Source organism: Schistocerca nitens, chromosome 10 (assembly GCF_023898315.1).
Source record: "Schistocerca nitens isolate TAMUIC-IGC-003100 chromosome 10, iqSchNite1.1, whole genome shotgun sequence".
Lineage (NCBI taxonomy): Eukaryota > Metazoa > Arthropoda > Insecta > Orthoptera > Acrididae > Schistocerca > Schistocerca nitens.
In genome coordinates, this window is record NC_064623.1 from 189,092,860 (window position 1) to 189,114,853 (window position 21,994).

The 21,994-nt window shown below is 43.6% G+C and overlaps 1 protein-coding gene across 2 annotated transcripts in view; it reads right to left on the reverse strand.

Moving 5' to 3' along the window:
* LOC126210243 (ammonium transporter Rh type B) overlaps positions 1 to 21,994 on the reverse strand; it is a 255,900-nt gene that overhangs the window by 97,027 nt on the left and 136,879 nt on the right. For both annotated transcript variants that reach the window (XM_049939432.1, XM_049939431.1), the window contains exon 4: positions 2,144 to 2,294. In XM_049939432.1, the coding sequence (XP_049795389.1) occupies positions 2,144 to 2,294 (151 nt within the window). The remainder of the gene's footprint in view (positions 1 to 2,143; positions 2,295 to 21,994) is intronic.

Sequence of the window (21,994 nt, forward strand, 5' to 3'; positions counted from 1 at the left end):
GGGTACTGATTTCTCAGGATCTATGCACCCAAATTGCGTGAAAATGTAATCACATGTTAGTTTTAGTATAATATATTTGTCCAATGAATACCCGTTTATTATCTACATTTCTTCTTGGTATAGCAATTTTAATGGCCAGTAGTGTAGCAGGTTGTTCGATGGGAAATGTTTGGGCACCCACAACTCAGCCTGGACTTTTGCGAACAAAACATTTTTGATTATCATTGTGGTTTCGAGTCCGCTGCCGATCAGACTTTATTTTCCGGACAGTCCTCGTATTTATGCAATAACTTTCCAACTACCAATCTGTTTCCACTGTGCTGTTTGAGGTGGTGTTATTCTTTCAGATTATCTGATGATGATTACACTGAAATGCATCATTAAACAAATAAATTGCCAAACAAACTGTTTCAACGTTGCAAAGTTTCAGAATGGGTGCACACCTCTTACATGACTTTATGTCACAGTTAATAAAAAAATGGTTCAAATGGCTCTGTGCACTATGGGACTCAACATCTTAGGTCATAAGTCCCCTAGAACTTAGAACTACTTAAACCTAACTAACCTAAGGACATCACACACACCCATGCCCGAAGCAGGATTCGAACCTGCGACCGTAGCAGCCCCGCGGTTCCGGACTGCAGCGCCAGAACCGCACGGCCACCGCGGCCGGCTCACAGTTAATAGATGTTTTTATTTCTTATATCTGAAACTAATTTAACTTCTTATATTTCTTGTTGGTTTACCTTACAGAGTGGTCAAAGATATAGCTGACAAACCGGTCTCACTCTCTTCTGGGCTACTGCTTCCCTTTCATTTCCTTCGACTTCTGGATTCTGTAAAAACTGTAGATAACAATCCGCTTCTTGTATTTTATCCCTGCTACGATCAGAATTTCAAATAGTGTATTCGAGTCAACATTTTCAAGACTTTCTCTAAATCTGCAAATGCTGTTAACTGCTGTTTGCCTTTCTTCTAGAAATCTTTTATGTCATACACTCAATATCATGAGGGATATTCCAAAAGTAAGGTGCGATCGGTCGCGAAATGGAAACCACAGTGAAAATGAAAGGTGTTTATTTACAATAGTTAGCCGCGCCTCCCAGCAACGTCTCTACATAGTCGCTGCTCCGTCTGAGATATTCCCAATACCTTGGTCATAGAAGGCAGCCGCCTGCACTTTTCACCGGTTCTCTATGTTGCTTTGCAATTCGTTGTCTGTGCGAAATAGCTGGCTTCATAGGCAGTGGTTCTTGTGAGCAGAGATAAAAATCAGTGGGGGGCAAAGTCCAGGCTGTATGGAGGGCGATCAAACATTTCCCATGGAAAACGCTGCAGGAGAATCTTCACCCTGCAGAATTCAGCGAAGAATTGTCATGCCAAAGGAAACGCGTTACATGTATGTTATGTGGGCTGTATGACATCAGGCGTAATACCATGCCTGGGCCTCATTCTTGGCGGGAGACACTGTTTTCTAGGCATCTTTACGTGCTCACTGTGCACTCAGAACTGAAAAGACATGCGTGACGCGATCCTCAGGCATGCTAGAGTCACTGTCCAACACACCTATGCAAAGCTTTATCGGATTTTCACTGTGGTTTCTATTTCACGACTGATTGGACCTTACTTTTGGAATACCCCACGTACCTTACATGTCCTCTCTGCAGCCCAAATTGATGTTCACTGGGGTCTGCTCCTTACCAGTCGATTCTTTCTTCTGTGAAAAATTCACATCAGCCATATTTATTTATTTTATCTGATTAGTCCCATCATGCCCTCTCTTATATCAGACCAGGCTTTCACACATACAGTATCTATTATACCATAGTTAACTAAGAAATAATTAAGACAACTAGTATTATAATGATTTGAATGTCTTAAGTGGTAGTATGAGTAAACTGTGCTGATGGCGAACTAACAAATTTAATATTGGCTCTGCTGCCACTAATAGTGATAAGAGGAACAATAATAATAATAATGACAACAATTGTGATATTAATTACAATGATCGTAGTGGAAGATATAAGAATTTATAGGCTTACAAAATAGATTTTTCTAGTATACTGAATTCTGGGAAAAGGAATTTTAAGGAGACTGCATCAGCTAAGGATGTGTGTGTCTCATTTTGTTGGGCCCAGCTTACCTTGAGCACTGAGACTCCCAGATGTTCGTTGGCCGTGCAGATGGCAGTCTCTATGAACCCCATAACCACGAGCTGCAGTGGCGTCACTTTGCCCAGCACGGCCCCCATGGAGATCAGGATAGTGGCAACTGTCAGGTCAGCTTGTAGAAGACTGCAAAAGGAGAACGACGTACAGTACATGCCGAAATAGCAGTTAAGATAAGGCGGCCAGCAAAAGCCGAAGCCAACTTAATCCTTTACAGCTCTACATTGGCAGATTGGACAAACCAAAAGTCAGCAGTCCATGATGATGCAGTACAGACAGTAAAGACACACAATGGGGTTACAAAAGTCGTAGGATAGCGATATGCTCAATCGCTTGCACAAGGTATAAATGAGCAGTGCGTTGGCGGGATTGTCATTTGTACTCAGGTGATTCGTGTGAAGAGGTTTACGACGTGGTTACGGCTTCAAGAGGGGAATTAACAGACTTTTAAATGCGGAACTGTAGACGGAGATAGACGATTGGGACATTTTATTTTGAAAATGTTAGGAAATTCAATATTCCGTGATGCACAGCGTCAAGAATACGCCGGAATACTAAATTTCAGGCGATACCTCTCACTGCGGACAACGCAGCGGCGGACAGTCTTCACTTAACGACCGACAGCAGCAGCGTTTGCGTTGAGGCGTCAGTGCTGACAGACAAGCAACATTTCGTGAAATAACCGCAGACATCGATGTGGGACGTACGGCCGGCCGGTGTGGCCAAGCGGTTCTAGGCGCTACAGTTTGGAACCACGCGACCGCTACGGTCGCAGGTTCGAATCCTACCTCGGGCATGGATGTGTGTGATGTCCTTAGGTTAGTTAGGTTTAAGTAGTTCTGAGTTCTAGGGGACTGATGACCTCAGATGTTGAGTCCCATAGTGCTCAGAGCCATTTGAACCATTTTTTTTGGGACGTACGAGGAACGTATCTGTTAGCACGGTGCGGTGAAATTTTGCGTTAATGTCCTATGGCAGCAGACGACAGATGCGAGCACCTTTGTCAACAGCACGACACCGTCTGCAGGACCTCTTCTGGGATCGTGACCATATCGGTTGGACCATAAACGACTGAAAAACCGTGACCTGGTCAGATGAGACCCTATTTCAGTTGGTATGAGCTGATGGTAGGGTTCGAGTGTTGCGCGGACTCCACGACGCCATGAACCGAAGTTGTCAACAAGGCACTGTGCAAGCTGGTGGTGGCTCCATAATGGACTGAGCTGTGTTTACATTGATGGACTGGGTGCTCTGTTCCAAATGAACCGATTATTCACTGTAAATTGTTATGTTCGGCTGCTTGGGAGACCATTTGCAGCAGTTCATCGACTCGTGTTCCAAAACAATGATGGAATTCTTATGGATGACAATGTCCCATGTTGCTGGGCCAGAATTGTTCGCGACTGGTTTGAAGAACATTCTGGACAACTCGTGCGAACGATTTGTCCCCACGAACCGCCCGACATGAACTTAATAGAACATTTATTGGACATAACCGAGAGGTCAGTTCGTGCATAACATCCTGCCACGGTAACACTTCCGTAATTACGGACAGCTATAGAGGCACTATGGTTCTGTATTTGCAGGGGACTTCCAACAATTTGTTGAGTCTATGGCACGTCGAGAAGGTGCACTAAGCTTCGAAAAATGAAAATCCACACGATATTAGGAGCTAACCCATGACGTTCGTCATCTCAGTGTAATACATTCTTTAGAATAGGAACGAAACGCGAGAAACATCCCTCATGAAATATGGTTGTTACCAATCGTAAATTTTCTGTAAATATATGCTATCGGCGTGTGCATAATCTTACTGCTCAGTTTATATCCACTGTCTCACAAAAAACACTGAAACCCCAGAAGACGTGGCATAATGTCAATGTAACTTCATACACATCGGCAGGTACGTAAATTATTAGAGTTGCAAACTCTCTGTGACAGGCAGAACGGTCCCCAAAATGCGTTAGTATTGTTGGTGTCTGGTGCTGTTGTCAGGCCATGTGCAGCATATAAAACGTGTGAACAGCGTCAGATGTTGAGCGATCACTGAAGGACACTTCCTCGTGCAATTGTGAGACATCATTATCAGCACCTCACACTTTAAGGTGCCTCATTCTGACTGGTAGAGTCGTGTAGTATCCAGATTTATAGAGCATTCGAATATGACAGTGGCTCGAGGTTGGAATAGATGGGAAGGGGATGGTGGGCATACTCGTCACCACATCTGATAACCAGGATCCCCATATTGTGCACTAAGCACATCCTAACCTCTTGACATCTGTACCTGCCGACCAAGAACAAGTACTGGACTCCATGTTGTGTCATGTAAAATTCTGTGTCCTCCAGCACCAATGGTTAGAGACAAGCAGCAGCCGAACTAGGGAATTACTGTCCTATTTGTAGGACGCCATTAACACCGCAATACAAATGGGTGTCTTTGGAGGGTTCCATCACCATGAAGCATTGACAGCTGATGAGCAGCGTCGTATTGTGTTCAACGCTGAATCGCACTTCTGCATACCACAAGTCACAATCGTCGGCGAGATTGGCGGCGACCTGGGAAGAGGTCCTATTATTTCAACGTTTTGTGGAGGCTCAGCAGTGTTAGGGTGTGAGGAGCCATCGGGTACTACTTCAGGTCGCCGCTGTTGGTGACTGGGTGAACTCTGGCACAGCAGTACTTCACGGACATACTGCGTCCTCACGTGTTACTTCTAACTCGAGAATAACCTATGTTTCAACAGGACAATACTTGTCCATACGTAACACTTTTCTCTATACAGAATGAGATTTTCACTCTGTAGCGGAGTGTGCGCTCATATGAAACTTCCTGGCAGATTAAAACTGTGTGCTGGACCGAGACTCGAACTCGGGACCTTTGCCTTTCGCTGGCAAATGCTATAACATCTGAGCTACTCAAGTATTCTACTTTTCCAATTGCGAGCAGGAGAGCTTCTGTGAAGTTTGGAAAGTAGGAGACGAGGTACTGGCGGAAGTAAAGCATTGAGGACGGGGCGTGAGTCGTGCTTGGGTACCTCAGATGGTAGAGCACTTGTCCGCGATAGGCAAAGGTCCAGAGTTCGAGTTTCGGTCCGGCACACAGTTTTAATCTGACAGGAAGTTGCACTTCTCTCTATAAAAAGTCTGCTTCATGACGAGGTACTCCCATGACCAGCAACATCCTCAGATCTGTCCCCAGTAGAACATCTGTCGGACCACATTGGACGTCAGTTTTGTCCCATTGCAACAAGCTGCAGTCACAACGGTTGTGGGCTAACTTGTCTCAGGAGAGGATACATGCCTCAGGCTCCCCAACTGCATGAGCTCATGCATCCTGGTAGGAGGAGACAAAACATCATACTGATAAATGGGTTCATTGTTGGTATGATGGTCTTCAGTCCGAACACTGATTTGATGCAGCTCTCTGTGCTACTCTATCCTGTGCGAGCCTCTTCGTCTCCAGATAACTAAAGCAACCTACATCTTTCTGAATCTGCTTACTGTAGTCACGTCTAGGTCTCACTCTACGGTATTTTCCCCCAAACTTCCCTCCGATACTAAATTGGTGACACTTTGATGTCTCAGAACGTGCCCTATTAACCGATCCCTTATTTTAATCAAGCTGTACAAAAAATTTCTGGTCTCCCCAGTTCTATTCAGTTCATACTACTACGAAATTTAAATCTGACTGAAATTGCTATATCCTACGACGTCCTCTACCTGCAGCACAAAATCTAGCGACGGTTTGCTGTACGTCGTTTGCTGCTGCTTCAGAGCACAGGCTGGATTGTACCAGAGTTATTCGGAAATAAGGAACGATCGGTCGCGAAACGGAAACCACATTGAAAATCGGACGAAGTTTTTGCACAGCTGTGTTGGGCAGTATCTCTAGTATGTCCGTCGATCCCATTACATCGTCTTTTTTTAGTTCTGAGCACACAGGGAGCACATAAAGATACCTAGAACAATGTCACCCACCAAGTACGAGGGCCTCGTGAGAAATTTCGCCTGAAGCTATGCAGCCAACATTACATAACTGTTGTGCGTTTTCTTCTTCAAGACAATTCTCAGCCGCATTCTGCAGGGGCAATGAAGATGCTCCCTCGTCGTTTTCAATTGGCAATGTTTGATTACAGCCCGTAATTGTCTCCCTCTGAGTTTCATCTCTGCTCACATGAACCTCTGGCTATGAAGACAACATTTTGGCACAGGCAACGTGCTGTAGGCCGGCGTAGAGATTTGGCGGAAAGCACTGGCGGCTGCCTTCTATACCGAGGGCATTGGAAAGTTGGTGCAACGCTACGACAAACGTCTAAGTCGGATCGGCGACTGTGGAGATAAGTAGCTGGAAGTTGTAGCTAACTGTTGGAAATAAAACAGTTTTGATTTTCACTGTAGTTTCCATTTCGCGATCTATCATTGCTTGCTTTCTGAATAGCCCTCGTACTACCTAACCATTATATTGCCGGTGGGAAAATACTATCGGAGCGCAAAAATTTAAAAGACTCTGACTGAAAAGTCGGGTAACAGGTGCCTCATTTTACTTTCCTCAGTATCTTTAAAATTTTTACCAAAAACTTTGTCATGCGAACATAGTCATACTTTTTTTTTTAATTTTCAGCTCACCTCAAACTCCCAGAAGCTCCCCTAACTGTAACTCACTCACACACACTAGGCCATCACCGTAAGTCGCTCACACCCATCCACTCCCAGTTGTCCTTTCTCACTCGCTCATTCAGTCCAATGCGTATCTCTTTGTGTCTAACTGTCATTGTCTCCTGTCTGCTTCGTTCTGTCCTACTACTACAGTCTACTGTCTGTCACTGTCTCCCTCATGCTCTCACTTACTTCTAATATTTCATTATTTTCCTTCCTCCTACAGCTGTCTCTTCTCACTGTCACTATCTCTTTTCCTCGTTGTCACTGCCTGACCTCCGTCTCTCATAACAATGGCTCTCAGTCACTTCCACTTTCTCTTTATTCCTCCTTCCCCCTCCCCCCACCCCACCCCACTGCCAATTTCTCCTTCTGTCGCTCTCAACTATGCTCCACAGGCATTGTGTTCCTCTCTTTCTCTCGCAACGCGATTGTCTCTTTCTCTCTTTCTATAGTACAGCCACTGTCTCCAGTATTTATTACTTTTCAGTCTCTTTGCCACTACCACTGTCTTCTCTCTCTCTCAGTGTAAATAAGCGCGAATATGTTCGCATGCCAAAATTTTTCGGAAGTTTTTAAAGGTGGTGAGGGACATAGAATGAGACTGCTGGTACCCTACTTTCCAGTCAGAGTCTTTTAAATAAACAGGAACATATTCCCATTTTTAGTGCTCCAATAGGAGCATTTTTCCACCGGTTCCCGTCTTTTCTCTGCTGCAGCAGGGCATGTAACTCGTATGAAAAGAAATGTATTGGTCACAAAAATTTAGATACTTAACTTACGTGAAACTAAAATAATGCAAAGCTCATTTAATACCTCGGGCCGGACTTCGCACGGAAAGAAACTTTGCATGTACAAAAAATGGGCCTCCAGAGTATAACGGAGACACTTTACAGCATATTTCTTCGTACTGCGCCAGTTTATAAACTATGTTTTCGCCTCCAACCGGAATCTGCGTGTGTGTTTTATGAGCACAAGGAGGGTAACATTGAAACTCTGTATCTTGGAAACGTATAAAGATATGAAGAACGTTTGAAAGGTTGTTCAAAATCGAGATTTAGGAAAACATCGTAAAAATTACAGACGTTTGCTGTGAATAGACACATAGACGTCTCCGAATCCACGACTGGGTTTTTGTAAGAAAAACCAATTTTTAGTGTGTTTCTCGATAACGGATAAAGATTTTTGAAAACTGGGAATGGCTCTTCTAGATAAACGCATAGAGAATTTATCCTTATAATTTCAGCAACTCTCAGCCATTGCGTATTATTTAGATTTCGCTTCATACCGGATTTTACAGCCGGCCGGTGTGGCCGTGCGGTTCTAGGCGCTTCAGTCTGGAACGGTGTGACCGCTACGGTCGCAGGTTCGAATCGTGCCGCGGGCATGGATGTTCAAATGGTTCAAATGGCTCTGAGGACTATGGGACTCAACTGCTGTGGTCATAAGTCCCCTAGAACTTAGAACTACTTAAACCTAACTAACCTAAGGACAGCACACAACACCCAGCCATCACGAGGCAGAGAAAATCCCTGACCCCGCCGGGAATCGAACCCGGGAACCCGGGCGTGGGAAGCGAGAACGCTACCGCACGACCACGAGATGCGGGCGGCATGGATGTGTGTGTTGTCCTTAGGTTAGTTAGGTTTAAGTAGTTCTAAGTTCTAGGGGACTTATGAACACAGATGTTAAGTCCCATAGTGCTCAGAGCCATTTGAACCGGATTTTACGGGTAAAAGCAGGGTAAATTTGAAACTCTGTATCTTGGAATCGGATAAAGATATGAAGAAAATTTTTAAAGTTATTCGACATCGGGAATTTAGAAATATATAGTAAAAATGTCAACCAGTTTGTGTGCATAACCGTATTGGAATACTTGGCTGGGTTTTGATCCGCTGGTGATGGTGAAAATATAGTAAAAAACTTTTCTTGGGGTTTTCCGAGCAACCGCCCATTAACTAATGGTACCTTCGTTAAGTCCCAGACCCTAAAAGAAACAAACCACTTGCTCTAAGCAGCAGGAAGTGTGCAGTATTCATCCTTTGGCTGTGTACTGTAGGATAGTGACACTAAGATGAATCTTCTATGAGGTACACAAACTGTCCCTGGCCCAAGGGTTGTCGCATGCACACCGATTGCACTGGGCTCCTGCGGCCGTTATCAGAAGTTCGCAGTGACCTTACAGTGGACAGGCACAGTGGTGACTAAGAAAAACGCATCAAAGTATGGATGAGTCCAAGATATTATCAACTGACTCGGCATTCACTCATTAAATTATCACAACAAAAACTCATGATAAGCAGGCCGAAGTGCCCGCAGCCCCAGTGCAGATACTGTGTTGGTCGACTACTGTCTCACCGTAGCGGCCGACAGAAACAGCTCAGTCCTTTTGATATTAGATTCCAGTTTCGCTTTTCGCTACGCATGCCTCGCGCCTGTCGCTCGCCACGTGCACGGGACTTCTTGCGTCTGCACATCATGCGATCGAGGTAGCACGGAGAAATATCAGTCTTCCAAGTGTGTATTTAAGTAGCCGTTCAGTCACGTAGCAGTCAGTTGCAACTGCATCACCAGCTGAGGAGGGTCGACACAGCAGCACTGCAACGCATAGCCAACAGTCACTGCTGAAGCCACTGCCTTCTCTCACCACGACCTGAATCTTGGGGCGATACACACCAACTGGCTTTGGTTTACTCATTTACGACAGTCGTCCGACCAGGCTTTGAATAATTTCAGTGATCAGTTATCGCCGGAGAACTAGTATCCTCTGAGACTTATTGCTCCATAGTCCAGGTTTTATTGCTTCGCCGGCCGTGGTGGCAGAGCGGTTCTAGGCGCTTCAGTCTGGAACAGCGCGACCGCTACGGTCTCAGGTTCGAATCCTGCCTCGGGCATGGATGTGTGTGATGTCCTTAGGTTAGTTAAGTTTACGTAGTTCTAAGTTCAACGGGACTAACGACCGCAGAAGTTAAGTCTCATAGTGCTCAGAGCCATTTTATTGCTTCGGCAGCGCTTTTTCCTTTTACGGGCATTTGCATCACTGCTGGGTGGTTACTGAATTCCGGCTTTCCTGAAATTCCGTTCTTATGGTGCTCACGTCGTGTTTCTTTGGTGCTGACACAGTTTCCGAGTGCGACATTGAGTTCTGCAGTGACTATTGCAGCTCTCGTCCTCTTTATTTTTCGTCACAGTCCTCTTCAATAACCGTCACGATGGCTCAATACACTCTTTCATTCGCGTTGTGATTTAGCAGATGATGTCTGTTTATTTTGTATGCAGTCCAAATCTTCGATACGGTAACTCTTGAAACAGCAAACACTTTGGGTCCCTTGGCTACAGAAGCAGACACTATACGAGCGGCAACATTTTTCCTAACTTCGGGTTCACTTGGCTCCGATATAATGCACTCACAACTACACAGAACACATCTAACTAGCTATCTATTGAGGACACTGCACAGGTGCGGTTCTTGGTCAAATATAACAGCGCATCCTGCACTTTTAAGCTAGCATCTCTATTTATCTTAAAGCAAGCATTTCTTTCGATATTTTTCTCCAACTCTTGCACTCTGCCCATATTTGATTATTATGTTACGGAATCCTCTAGCTACCCTAAGTTAAATTGCCAAAATTATTTTTCTTGTGGTCTCTTCCCCTCCTTCCCCCCCCCCCCCCGTCATCTACTTGCCCCCCCCCCCCCCACCCCATCCGCCCACAATACACATATGCCTCCGTACTCTATAGCGCAGTGTTTTCCGTGAGTGTTCAGTGTTGTGCGAACCCTTTTTAAAGTGTTGCCAACAGAAACCAGAATGTCGCTGTGTTTTTTAATTACGCCTGTCTAACCAGCATCACTGACCCCTTTGTTTTTTATGTTTTCTTCACAACTTTTTCGCCCTGTACCAGTTTTACACAGTCAACGTTGTATCACATCTTTTTATTGTTACATCTCCTCATTACGTTTCTTAACTTTATCTGTAAGCTGCAGAGCGGCGTATTACGCTGCTGGCAGGCCGCCCCTCCTCTGGGAGGGGAATCGAAATACAATAAAGGAAAAAATACGTAATTGTTTTTATGGCCCAGTACTTGATTCTACATTATCTGACGGCTTACACAAGGTAAAAACGATTGTTTGGTATGTTGTCTGTCATGTCTTTTCTTTTGAAATAGTAGCAATTGTGACTAGGTAAAACTTTTTATGAATAATACTTTTTTTGCCTGTTCTAGATCTGAAGAGGATTGTTAATGAAACCAGTCATATGACTGCATAAATACGCGATCTAGACAAACAAAAAATTGTAGTTCGAAGCACTGTCAATGTTGCAAAGAACACGATAAATTTGCAATCAAAATAAACGCACCAGTTGTACTTTTCTGATGCGATAGCGAACTTTGCTCTTGGGGAAACCAGTAGTTTCTGGCTCTTCTCGTTTTGTTTTGAAAAGTGTGGCGAGTCACAGTATTCCGCAAAAGGTGGTTTTTGGATGTGGCGCGAGAAGAATTGGTGAATTTCGTGTTCTGCATCGTCACAGGACTCGCTGAGGGTGTCATTGTGAGATTCTTGGTGGCCACAATGCCCTGCGGTACGTAAAGAATTAATTTTATGATTTGTTGGACGCCAACTTCGTGTGAAGATCACTGAGCGAGTTCGGTCATGTTTGTTTTTCGTAGGTATTGTGTACGCCTCGATGTCATTTCTTTACTTCGTTCACAGGCGTGTGCGAACATAAAATGTTGTTAATGTGTATTTACGCCAACCTCTCCGTACTTAATGGATTACGCACCACCCTCCGATTACCAGACCTACAGCTGAACACCTATAATAATTTGTTGAACTTAAAACTTTTGTGGGAAACGAAGTTTTAATATTTTTCAGTAAGAAAAACACTCTACGTTGCAATGATAGCTGGAGCCTTTCTCGGAAATTTTCAACATTTTTAAACGGGAAAAATACATGAAAACACACACGGGTTGTGCTGCTAGCTGGCACGAGTAGGTACTAAAAAACTGTCAACAATATAGGAAATCCACAGTGAAGGTGCGAGTAATGCAGGTGCAGTCAGAAATAATTCCTCGTTCGCCGAGAATTTAAGAGCTAGCCTGCATTAGAATCGCTCCAAATTATGCATCGTGCACCCAAGAGACACTTTAAAGTAGCTAAAGCTATAACTCGAGAAGACCAAGTGGTTATCAAGAATCAGACTTTTTATGATTCAGTGATGCCAATTTTTCAAAGAGTGTAGTTGAGTACTGGCATACCTCCCCTCATCAAGATGTTAATTAATTTCTATCTTTTATATTTTACATTCGATTTGTGAAAATTTTGTATACAATTTACGTCTATTTTGTATGGGAACTGTAATGTCTATGTACGTTTTGCACACATATCGTATTTAATCTTGATGCTAACAGATGACGCCAAGCGTAAGAAAGTTAATTCCTTCTTTAGAGATTTTTATGTCTGTTTTACTCATATCACCAGTTTTAAATTATTTCCATTTGCACTTAATTTACGTACCACTACATTTGAAAAATGTCATATCACCGCCTTGAGTTGCTGGAAAGACGCTTTATTTAAACAACCAATTTCAGCCGTCTGACCTTACCAGGTTCATAAAAGTATTCACAGCAACAAGTTATAATGAGTTTTTCGGTCTACCGGGAGCTGCCCGAGATTGCCTGCTGTAGTTACAGGTTATATTTTAGCATTTGGCGGACGCCAGCTTTTGCGTATAGCACAGAGCGATTTCGTTCAGCCGGCCGTTGTGGCCCAGCGGTTCTAGGCGCTTCAGTCGGGAGCCGCGCTGCTGCCACGGTCGCTGCTTCGAATCCTGCCTCGGGCACGCATGCGTGTGATCTCCTTAGGTTAGTTAGGTTTAAGTAGTTCTAAGTTCTATGGGGCTGATGACCTCAGATGTTAAGTCCCATAGTGTTCAGAGACATTTGAACCATTTGATTTGATTTCGGCCATGTTTGTTTTTGTTCGGTATTGTGTACTGTATTTCAGTTCTGTACAATTAATGCGAATTTGACGTCGTAATTAATATTACGATAACGATTTTATATTTTGCGTAACATGATGCTGTGAATACTTTTATGAACCTGGTGGTGGTCAGACGACTGAAACTGGTTGTATAAATATATTTTACCAGCAGCTCAAGACGGTAGTATGACATTTCTCAAAAGATGTAAGAGCTGTGGAGCACCACAGCCTGCAAGTATATTATGATTACACGTTTTACTCCATTCTTATTTATTGTTCTCGCAAAGCTGTCGACGTCCCATAGCGGAGCTTCAGTCCACTGTGCCGCCAGCTTCCTGGAGCGTATGTGATCGTGTATTCACGGCCACCGCAATATGTACTACAACATTTGCGTTAGTGGAGTTCTCTCTTAGCACACCTACTTATCTTCGCCGAAGGTAATAATCCCAGTCTCTTGACCGGCTCCACTACGAATTTGACTTTTCGCCGCCGGCCCAGGGCGACGTTTTTAAAATCTTTCATATTTTGGCTTCAATGTTTATGGCTAACGCGATACACACAGTTCTTAAACTCTGCTTTTTATACACTGTCCAAAAGAATTATGGGAACACGTGTGGCAATGTCCGGTCTGTTAAATCTCTTTTCGTGCCGGTGGTAGCTGTGGTCTTTTTCCATGACTCGAGATCTTCGCTTGCAATGTCAATTCTGATGGGATGGGATACCAGTTCGATTTTACACAGAGTACGCGAAGGAACTTGCCGCCCTTCTTGCAGCGGAGTACCGTAGGTCTCTAGAAGAGCGTAGCGTTCCAAAGGATTGGAAAAGGGCACAGGTCATCCCCGTTTTCAAGAAGGGACGTCGAACAGATGTGCAAAACTATAGACCTATATCTCTAACGTCGATCAGTTGTAGAATTTTGGAACACGTATTATGTTCGAGTATACTGACTTTTCTGCAAACTAGAAATCTACTCTGTAGGAATCAGCATGGCTTTCGAAAAAGACGGTCGAGTGAAACCCAGCTCGCGCTATTCGTCCACGAGACTCAGGGGGCCATAGACACGGGTTCCCAGGTAGATGCCGTGTTTCTCGACTTCCGCAAGGCGTTCGATACACTTCCCCACAGTCGTTTAATGAACAAAGTAAGAGCATATGGACTATCAGACCAATTGTGTGATTGGATTGAAGAGTTCCTAGATAACAGAACGCTGCATGTCATTCTCAATGGAGAGTTCCGAAGTAAGAGTGATTTCAGGTGTGCCGCAGGTGAGTGTCGTAGGACCGTTGCTATTCACAATATACATAAATGACCTACTGGATGACATCGGAAGTTCACTGAGGCTTTTTGCGGATGATGCTGTGGTATATCGAGAGGTTGTATCAATGGAAAATTGTACTGAAATGCGGGAGGATCTGCAGCGAATTGACACATGGTGAAGGGAATGGCAATCGAATCTCAATGTAGAGAAGTGTAATGTGCTGCGAATACATAGAAAGAAAGATCCCTTATCATTTAGCTACAATATAGCAGGTCAGCAACTGGAAGCAGTTAATTCCATAAATTATCTGGGAGCACGCATTAGGAGTGATTTAAAATGGAATGATCATATTAAGTTGATCGTCGGTAAATCAGATGCCAGACTGAGATTCATTGGAAGAATCCTAAGGAAATGCAATCCGAAAACAAAGGAAGTAGGTTACAGTACGCTTGTTCGCCCACTGCTTGAATACTGCTCAGCAGTGTGGGATCCGTACCAGATAGGGTTGATAGAAGACATAGAGAAGATCCAACGGAGAGCAGCGCGCTTCGTTACAAGATCATTTAGTAATCGCGAAAGCGTCACGGAGATGAGAGATAAACTCCAGTGGAAGACTCTGCAGGAGAGACGCTCAGTAGCTCGGTACGGGCTTTTGTTGAAGTTTCGAGAACATACCTTCACCGAAGAGTCGAGCAGTATATTGCTCCCTCTTACGTATATCTCGCGAAATGAGGATAAAATCAGAGAGATTAGAGCCCACTCAGAGGCATACCGACAATCCTTCTTTCCACGAACAATACGAGACTGGAATAGAAAGGAGAACCGATAGAGGTACTCAAGGTACCCTCCGCCACACACCGTCAGGTGGCTTGCGGAGTATGGATGTAGATGTAGATGTAGAATTAAAATCATTCGCTATCTACCTGCTGCGTTATACATTACTGTATCAGGTGATCCCTCAGAAGGAAGTGAGTACCGGTGTCCCAGTGTCCGCTACTGAGGTACAAAGACGGCAGTTATTTGGGGACTTGTATTCGACGAAGCACTTGCAATGCGACATCCCAATGCAATGCAAGCTGCAAAGCCGTCTGTTTGATCCAAGAAGGATGGACTTTCGGTCGTGCTGCTGCAAATGGCAATGCCTCTCCGTGTGTCATCCTTAGGTTGTGCGCATGGCAGGGAGACAGGTCAGAACACAAGATGAGTTGGACAAGGGTGCTGACACGATACAACCCCACGTAAAGACCGGTATCTGGACATCTCTGCGTTGCGGCGTCGTAAGAATACCGTTAGAGCACTGCAAGACGATCTCAAAAGGATAACTGAAGCCGCTGTGTCCGAACAGATTGGGATGAACAGGTTACGGCAAATGACCCTAAAACGCAGACGTCGTGTCTGAGTACCCCGCTTGACACAACATCCTGTACCTCGCCATCAGTTCTGCCGTTTCCCTGTGAACTGGCAACTTCGTCACTGGCGAAACGTGTTATTCACAGAGACTCCAGGTAGCCGAGACCGCTAAAGTGCTGTTTCCTGGGCTCGGGTAGGCGCGCCGGCCCCGAATCGGATCCGCCTGGCGCATTAACGACGAGGGCCCATGTGCCGCCCAGCCTGGAAGTGGTTTTTATGCGGTTTTCCACATCCCACTAGGTGAATAGCGGGCTGGTCCCCATGCTCCATCTCAGTTACACGACTCGCAGACATTTGAAACGCATTCGCACTATTTCGTGATTTAAACTAGACACAGGCAGCTGCGGTACACTATGCCGTGGTGGCAGGAAGGGCATCCGGCCACACTGTAAAAATTAACCATGCCAAATCAGTATTTAACCCTGCCGACCCTGCGCAAGATACGGGACAAGGCAGTATCAAAAGAAGAGACAATCTCAGCAACCGTCTTACGTTGTTTACAGATGACGCTGTCATTTATCGACTAATAAAGTCATCAGAAGATCAAAACAAATTGAAAAACCATTTATAAAAGATATCTGTATGGTGCAAAAACCGGCAATTGACCCTACATAACGAAAACTGTGAGGCCATCCACATGAGTGCTAAAAGGAACTCGTTAAACTTCGGTTACACGGTAAATCAGTCTGATCGAAAAGCCGCAAATTCAACTAAATACCTAGGTATTACAATTACTAACAGCTTAAATTGGAAGGAACACACAGAAAATGTTGTGGGGAAGGCTAACCAAAGACTGCGTTTTATTGGCAGGACACTTAAAAAATGTAACAGACGTAGTAAGGAGACTGCCTACACTACGCTTGTCCGTCCTCTTTTAGAATACTGCTGCGCGGTGTGGGATCCTTACCAGACAGGACTGACGGAGTACACAGAAAAAGTTCAAAGAAAGGCTGCACGTTTTGTATTATCGCCAAATATGGGAGAGTGTGTCACAGAAATGAAACAGGATCTGGGCTGGACATCATTAAAAGAAAGGCGTATTTCGTTGCGACGGAATCCTATCACGAAATTCCAATCACCAACTTTCTCCTCCGAATCCGGAAATATTTTGTTGACACCGACCTAAATAGGGAGGAACGATCTCCACGATAAAATAAGGGAAATCAGAGTTGGTACGGAAAGATATAGGTGTTTGCTCTTTCCGCGCGCTATACGAGATTGGAATAATAGAGAATTGTAAAGGTGGTTCGCTCAACCCTCTGCCGGGCACTTAAATGTGATTTGCAGAGTAGCCATGTAGGTGTAGATATAGATTATTTAAAATGTTTACCAGTTTCTTATGCTAGATAGGACCATACCCCTAACCTGTTTTCATGTATTTTTCACATGTAGAAATTCTGAAGATGTCTCAAAAAGGCGAAACACCTCAATAAAGCTTCAGCTGTCATTGCAACGTAGAGTGATTTTCCTAACGAAAATATATCACTAAGGCTAATGTACGTTAGCCATAGAGTGGGAATAAATTTTTAGAGCTTTTCGAGTAACTTTTTCAGTCATGTTTGAAAACTAAGTTTTCTGCTGTAACCATGATTTGCTTTGCAATAAGGTAGAAATTATTTTTTCAGCCGAATTTTTTACTGGCTTAAAATGTTCATCAGAGAGTCTGTTTTTAAGATCAACTAACATAAAGTGTGTCACAAATGCTAAAATACATTGAAACCGCGATTTCCTGCGGGAGAGTCTAGCGCATCCGAGAGCTCGAGTGGTTCAAATGGCTCTGAGCACTATGGGACTTAACATCTGAGGTCATCAGTCCCCTAGAACTTAGAACTACTTAAACCTAACTAACCTAAGGACATCACACACATCCATGCCCGAGGCAGGATTCGAACCTCCGACCGTAGCGGTCACGCGGTTCCAGACTGAAGCGCCCAGAACCGCATGGCCACACCGGCCGGCTAGCGCTCGAGTGCAACCGATACAGTACTATAATAGTTACCGACGGGATGGCGGTTCTTTTCGTTAGAGTTGTATTAGAGACGGCATCAGAATCAACTAAAATACTATTCTCTTCGTAACATGTTTCGTTTATGGTAAACAACCTAAAAGGACGTGTTCGCCTTGCGACTGCTTAACTTGACATTTCTCTTGTTTCCTACACGAAGTAAAACGTGAGTGCTTGAAAATGAGAAACAAACGCATTTATACGGATAGAAAAGGTTCGAAAAATAATCCCAACCGTGTAAAAAACCTTTGGAAGGTGATCAGACTCCAGTTAATCGATATAACTTCGTCAAAATGAGAGTCTTCGGACCTCGGAGAAAAAAGGCCAACTGTAAGGTGCTGTCATTTCCGATTAAAGGCTTTGTTCAGTTGCAATATTACAATACACAAGTTGAAACGTTAAACGCTTGTTTCTCCAAAACAACATTTAGCAAGCTGCAACTCATGAAACATACAAGCGGTTTCATTACACCTTTTTGTATCTACATCTACATCTACATCCATACTCCGCAAGCTACCTGACGGTGCGTGGCGGAGGGTACCCTGAGTACCTCTATCGGTTCTCCCTTCTATTCCAGTCTCGTATTGTTCGTGGAAAGAAGGATTGTCGGTATGCCTCTCTGATTTTATCCTCATGGTCTGTTCGCGAGATATACGTAGGAGGGAGCAATATACTGCTTGACTCTTCGGTGAAGGTATGTTCTCGAAACTTCAAGAAAAGCCCGTACCGAGATACTGAGCGTCTCTCCTGCAGAGTCTTCCACTGGAGTTTATCTATCATCTCCGTAACGCTTTCGCGATTACTAAATGATCTTGTAACGAAGCGCGCTGCTCTCCGTTGGATCTTCTCTATCTCTTCTATCAACCCTATCTGACCAGTATTCAAGCAGTGGGCGAACAAGCGTACTGCAACCTACTTCCTTTGTTTTCGGATTGCACTTCCTTAGGATTCTTCCAATGAATCTCAGTCTGGCATCTGCTTTACCGACGATCAACTTTATTTGATCATTCCATTTTAAATCACTCCTAATGCGTACTCCCAGATAATTTATGGAATTAACTGCTTCCAGTTGCTGACCTGCTATTTTGTAGCTAAATGATAAGGGATCTATCTTTCTATGTATTCGCAGCACATTACACTTGTCTACATTGAGATTCAATTGCCATTCCCTGCACCATGCGTCAATTCGCTGCAGATCCTCCTGCATTTCAGTACAATTTTCCATTGTTACAACCTCTCGATACACCACAGCATCATCTGCCGGCGATTTTCCTGACGTAGTATGTACGGTTTTTGGGATATATTTTAATGTCGATTTTGGGGTCGCGTTTCTATATCGAAAAAATTTACTTTTATTTCAGAATGTCGCCATTTGGTACAAGCAATTTTTTAAATATTCATACTACTACGGTAGACAATATCATCAATTTCAAAGCAGTTATTGAAATCTTGTGTTAGGTTGAAAGTTGTGGCGTTCAGAGCTCCCACTTATCACCCTCGCACGCCGCGAAGCCCTTTCGTCCATTCGTGTAGTTTTCTCTGGGTAAAAGTATTTTTACTCAAGAAAATCCATATAAAATCTTAAGGGTGTACAATAACGGCCAATTTTTTGAATTTGTTTGTTATTTTATTGAAAAAGTAATTAATAACTGTTCCAAAATCGAATGTCACCCTGTTCAACCCTACTATGCAATGTCATCAGAGCTAAGATCTTTCATTAACTTTGTAATGTCTCTTTGCAACGGTCTCTCCGCGATATTTTCAGAAATTTTATAAATTATATAACTCAGTACATATCTCGAAATATCTCTTCTTATCTTACCGATTCCTAAACATTAATATACGATGATTATAAATGCAAAGTAGTTTCAACCCCTTTTATTCATTGGAGCGTGCATTTACTCCACGGAATAGCTTCCCTGCTATCAATGTTTTCTCTTATGAAAAGAAGGATTCAGATCTTGCCGATTAGCTGTGAAAGAACATAGAGTAAATATCTCTGGAGTGAGCATTCACATGCGCAGAACAGATTTTGTGTTGTCAACATACATTGCCGGCCTGGTCACGTGACCTCGGGACGTCGTGTGTTTGTCCGTATAGCGCCCTGTATATTTAGAATGTCACTACATCCCTACTACAGACGGATTATTTTTGTACGTGTCGTCGATTATTTATATATGTTGCGCAGACATTTTAACAGTATCCATTTGATACCAGGAATAAACCAGCTACGTAACATTTAACGGCAAGTGATATTACACTCTGCATCTTTACGATAGGTGTCACAGTTCAGATGGACTCGACTTTTGCTAGTTTTCGGTATGATACAGCACTTTATAGTATTACAGAGCCTGACGTACATTTTTGCAGTGATAGTCTTGCAAAACGACTTGACAGTACGCTAGTACTTTTGCAAGTGTCCGAAAAACACCGAATTTGCCACATATTACCGATTATATACCTGCTAATTCGTCCTTTTTTTCTGCTATTTCTGCGTATTTATTTTCTCGTTTTTGCGACCCAAAGCACAATTTTTCTTACTGGTGATACTTTGAAGTATTTATTTAACGCATTTTACGTACTTGCTCCCAGTTTATTAAATAAATAGTAGACTGAGTAATCTATATACATAATCGACAAGTCACTGATAAATGCATGGAGGATAGTATTTGCTAAAACAACTAACCATTCCCTTTCCTGTTCCACTAGCAAATTTAAGAGGGGAAGCGATTGTTTATAAGCTTTTGTACGAGCCGTAATATCTGTTATATAGTCATAACATCGTACAAAAATAGTTCTACAGAATCAAGCCTTAATTATAATGCGTCTCGAAATTTTTAAACAAATACAGTGTCTATTACTAATATGATAACTATAATTAGAGCTACATGGTATGAACCCATGAAAAGTTACTATCCCTCTCTTCACATATTTTTCTTTGCATCCGTAGCAACAACAGTAATTCACCATCGCTATTACCCTTTCAACAAACGGTGAAACACAACAACAACTCTTGATATTATAAATATCAAACGCTGCAGAAAGGACACACACACAGAGAAGTCCCGAAACACGTGACAATCCTGGTGTAATGTTGACAACATGCGCAGAACGCAATGCTCACTCCAGAGATATTTACTCTATGTGAAAGAACGAAGATGTATATGTATGTATTGTTGAGCTAGTCGCCATCTTGATGATATTCTGTATGAGAAGGAATTTAATACATGAACTAAACTGAAGTAAGTGTGTTCGCGTATTATTTAACTGACTATTATTGACAGTGTTTGCTTACTGCGCTGTGTTGCACGGGATCAGTGGGAAAGTCTGATTTACACTGGATGAACCTGCCGTTTTGTACGCTCAAGATATCCAGTTTATTACTTTCAATAAATGGGCTAACACGGTCTTACCAGCAGATCTCCGGTCTTCCCCCTGTGATCACAGAAAGCTAATCATTATTACAAATGTTTTCAAGAGATCGACTGACAATTTTCGTCGCACCGAGACTTCGAAATTGCTTCACTGCCTTATGGAATTTAAGTTAAGCTCAATTTAATGAGGATAGAACAGTATTGAACTGTGTGAATGTGATAAGCCTCCTTTGTGAATGAAAATTCCCTTGATATACGCATGTTTTTTTACTATCCGGATCAGTGAAGCTAAATCAGGCCGGTGTGAGAGAGGTTTTTAAATTTCAGATTCCACAAAATTATTAAAACTTCTTCAAGCAGCGCCTTCTCAGTGAATGAAAGCATTATAACGTGCTGTGACGAGGAGGTTGTTTGAAGTGGCCACACACTGCTCAGACAGTCGAGAGGCGAAGAGACGTAAGAAGTGAGCCGGCTGGAAGGTGAAGCAGTTGCCACCCACCTTCGCAAAGGACTACCGGGCTCAGAGCCGCACGTGCTGGCGCACACAGAGGGGCATCAGCGAGGGATGGAGGGAGGGAGGGAGGGGGTGAAGCGCCCGCACGTGTCTGTCCTCTTGGAATCCAATGCGACAATCTCTGGGTATCGACACGTTCATGAGGCCCGGCGACAGCGTTTCAAACTTCATGTGAGCCACGTGTGTGACCCGAGTGCGGGGCAAGGAGCGGTCTGTCTTGGTTGCTCGGTCCTTCCCAGAAGCACTCGGTACAGCACCACATTTCACTTAGTACTGCAGTCTGGCATTTTTCGGTCGGCCCAATTCTCTTCAGTCCGGCAGAATCGTGGCGTCATCGCTGTTTAGGATTCGCCACTTGTTCGAGGGATGACGGACAATCACAGGTCCCGTGGCTGTTTGCACAAAATAATGTAGTTTAACGATGTAACGTCAGAAGCCTTTAAGAATGAATGGTAATAACGGAAGAGAGACATGAGAATTCTCTATACAGGGTGGTCCATTGATAGTGACCGGGCCAAATATCTCACCAAATAAGCGTCAAACGAAAAAACTACAAAGAAAGAAACTCGTCTAGCTTGAAGGGGGAAACAAGATGGCACTATGGTTGGCCCGCTAGATGGCGCTGCG